Here is a 3008-nt window from a genome sequence, read left to right on the forward strand (position 1 = left end):
AAGAGGGAAAGAGAACACTGCCAGGCTGCATAGCATACGTTAGCACCTCTCTGTGTTTATCTCTCTTGCTTCCTAAGAAATGATATAGTTGTTATTCTGTCTCTATTATGGGAGGAGAGACATAGAGATAAGAGGTGCTAGCATACACTATGTAGCCGGACAATGAGCATCAAACACCTATTAGGTTTTCTTCCATGAAGAAGTTAAGTTTAATGGGGAAAAGAATACTACCCAACCGTGCACCCCTATGCCCAAACTTAGTGTGTGGTGAAATAAACCCCCTATCATCGGCCCGCGCGCTGATGAGGGAAACAAGTGACCAGGCAGCGACCCCTCTCCACAGTTTAATATACCAGACTAAGTTTTGTAATGTGCTCTAGCTTCCATGGCTAGCTTATGTGCTAGGTCGACATGTTGGCTACTCAAATACTTAATGTAAATAGTTCAAGAACTTAAATAATCTCATCATATAAAAGATTAAAGCATAGCCAAAGCCAATCCAAAAAGTCTTTAGTAGAAAGTTATGAGAACCTCTCAATTCCAAAACCCCTCATAGATTATTAAAAAAAAGGAAAAATTACATTGCCACCCCCTGAAGTTTATATAAAATACAGACCGACTTCTTATGTTTCAAAATTATACAGCTACACCCCCTCAGTTTTGGTTATTTGTTACAGTCAGCCCCATTCCGTTATATCAGTCCCGTTATGTGGTACGGCGTTGATAATTCATGACTTAAAATGACTAATATACCCCTATTAGAGGTTTATGGAAACTAAGAATTAAATAAGGATTCAATTCACCAAAAAATAGTAATAATTAAATGAGGGTTCAAGAGCAACAACGACAACCAGTCGACAGGAACAACCAGCGGCAAGTCAGTTTTGTTTCAAGCCATGTAACTCCCCTCATTACAAACCCAATCTGGTGGAAATTGTAGGATAGGGTTTGTAATCCATTATCCTCTTGATTCCCATTGGCAGGCAGGAACAACGAGTAATAACAGGAAAATTTCGCAACCAAAACCTTGTGGTAGTTGTAGGTTCATATGTTTTTTGTTTTTTTTTTTTTTTTTTTTTTTTTTGAGAGAGAGAAATTTCCATTACCCATTGTCATTGGAATAAACATTGAATTGAGTTTTTGACAACCATAACATTAAAACCTAACAATTAATATGCGGATGATTCAATTATGGGAAATTTCAGTCTGAGCAAAACCTTTACTCCCCTAATGGTAGAATCTAAGAAAAACCATAATGACACAAAACAAAACATTTCATAAAATATCCCATTGCCCAGATGGATGAACTGAGATTCTTAAAAGCTTTAAAACACGCCCAGGATTTGCAGCTCCAGCTGGGCGTGGGGCTTGCCCAGGCTTTGGCATGGCTTCCTGGCGCCTAAAGCGTTGAGGTGGCTCCCTCTTTCTTCTGTCAGTCTGAGAACAAACCCTTACAACGTGCAAATGGATCGCATAGGAGACACAGTACTGCATCTTCGTGTACAGCTTTGGAAGCGTATAACCATTATAAACACAGGCTTTTTGAACATCCCTAACCGCAGCTTGTTCAACAATGTTCCTCACAAGAAACCCCTTGATAGCCTTATCCTTAGGGCAGCACTTGCCATAGTTAGAGCAGAGGATGAAGTTCACATGGCCATGGCCATGCTTGTTGCAGCCACCATTCCTGCGATTGAACGTCATTCTCTAAAAGCCTAACCCTAGCTTTGTAGTTCCTCGCCTCCTTTAACTCTTCTCTGTAGCGGCAGATTCATATGTGGATTGGAGTATGTATCTCACAACAGAAGAAGATTTTGGAGGCAATAATCCAGGGATGGGGTCGCCCAGGAGAGAACAACCGATGCCCCAAATCTCAGTTTGAACAAACATAAACCAAGAGAGATCGAACTAGATTGGATTCACTATGCCCCAAATCTCAGGTCAGGGAGGCAACTCCAAATTTGGAGAAGAAGAGGGCAAAGTTGGAATTTTCCACTGAGTATCAGAAGGATATTAGAAGAGGGCAAAGTTGGTATTTAAAATGTATTATTTAACACCGTTCACTCACCGTCCGCTCAGGGGGTGTGGCTGTATAATTTAGAAACACAAGGGATCACTCTGTATTTAATACAAACCTCAAGGGGTGATAGTGTAATTTTCCCTTAAAAAAAAAACCTTACCCAGTGCACAAGGCTCCCTCATTTTGAGGGGTCTGGGAAAGGTCAAATCTACGCAGCCTTACCCCTATTTTCAGGACTTGAACCCGTGACCAAGCATTCAACAAGTGACCACTTGACCAACACGCCAAGCACGACCCTCATAGAGTATAGATCTTCAAAATAAGTGATTGCGTTCCAAGAATTTCTCAAGTAGAGAAGTTTTTCTTAGCCTTCCAAGTTTGATTTATTTTCATTAGACCTTCATCTAATGTGAATTAATTGTTATAACTGCTATAATTTTAATAGGCAAATGAAAGCTGTGCAGATTAACGTATGTGATTAATAATTAGTAAGTTTCGAGTATTAATTGAAATTTATGTTATATTTTTACATAAATTAAGAGATAAATGAAGGTTGTGCAGGAAGGAAGTATATATGTGAGAACTAATAAGTTTCTGAATAATTATGAAACGACCATATATATATAGAGAGAGAGCGAGAGAGTTTGCCATGTAAATTAATTCACTCCATCTCTTCTTCTCTTGCTAAACACATCTGTGGCTGAGACTACAATGGCGAGGATTGATAATATTGTGTTGTTGAAGTGGGTAGTGTCCTTAGCATTTGCTTTGTTGTTATTAAGTCCGAAGCAAGCATTTTGAGAGAAGCAGGATTGGGTGTCAAGGAAACTATTAGATCAAGCGCCCACCGAAACACCTGCAAATAGTTTGGAGCAACTACAGCATGATCGCATAGAAGCAATAGTGTCTTCACTCACAAAGTGGCAAAAAATTATCCAGCATGCTCTTGGGAGGGCAAAAGAATTAAATCCTGATCTTATTGTACCAA

General features: G+C 39.5%; 1 protein-coding gene across 1 annotated transcript; it reads right to left on the bottom strand.

The window, feature by feature from the left end:
- Positions 1-1098: 1098 nt before the first annotated feature.
- LOC122639601 (40S ribosomal protein S26-3-like) lies at positions 1099-1738 on the bottom strand. The gene has a single exon (XM_043832478.1). The coding sequence runs from the start codon at positions 1702-1704 to the stop codon at positions 1276-1278; it is 429 nt and encodes a 142-aa protein (XP_043688413.1). The 5' UTR covers positions 1705-1738; the 3' UTR covers positions 1099-1275.
- Positions 1739-3008: the final 1270 nt, after the last annotated feature.

This window comes from Telopea speciosissima, chromosome 9 (genome assembly GCF_018873765.1).
Source record: "Telopea speciosissima isolate NSW1024214 ecotype Mountain lineage chromosome 9, Tspe_v1, whole genome shotgun sequence".
Classification (NCBI taxonomy): domain Eukaryota; kingdom Viridiplantae; phylum Streptophyta; class Magnoliopsida; order Proteales; family Proteaceae; genus Telopea; species Telopea speciosissima.

What these genes read in the sequence shown, in the direction of transcription:
- LOC122639601 (XM_043832478.1), bottom strand. Translation starts at nt 1,704, where the DNA reads ATGACGTTCAATCGCAGGAATGGTGGCTGCAACAAGCATGGCCATGGC.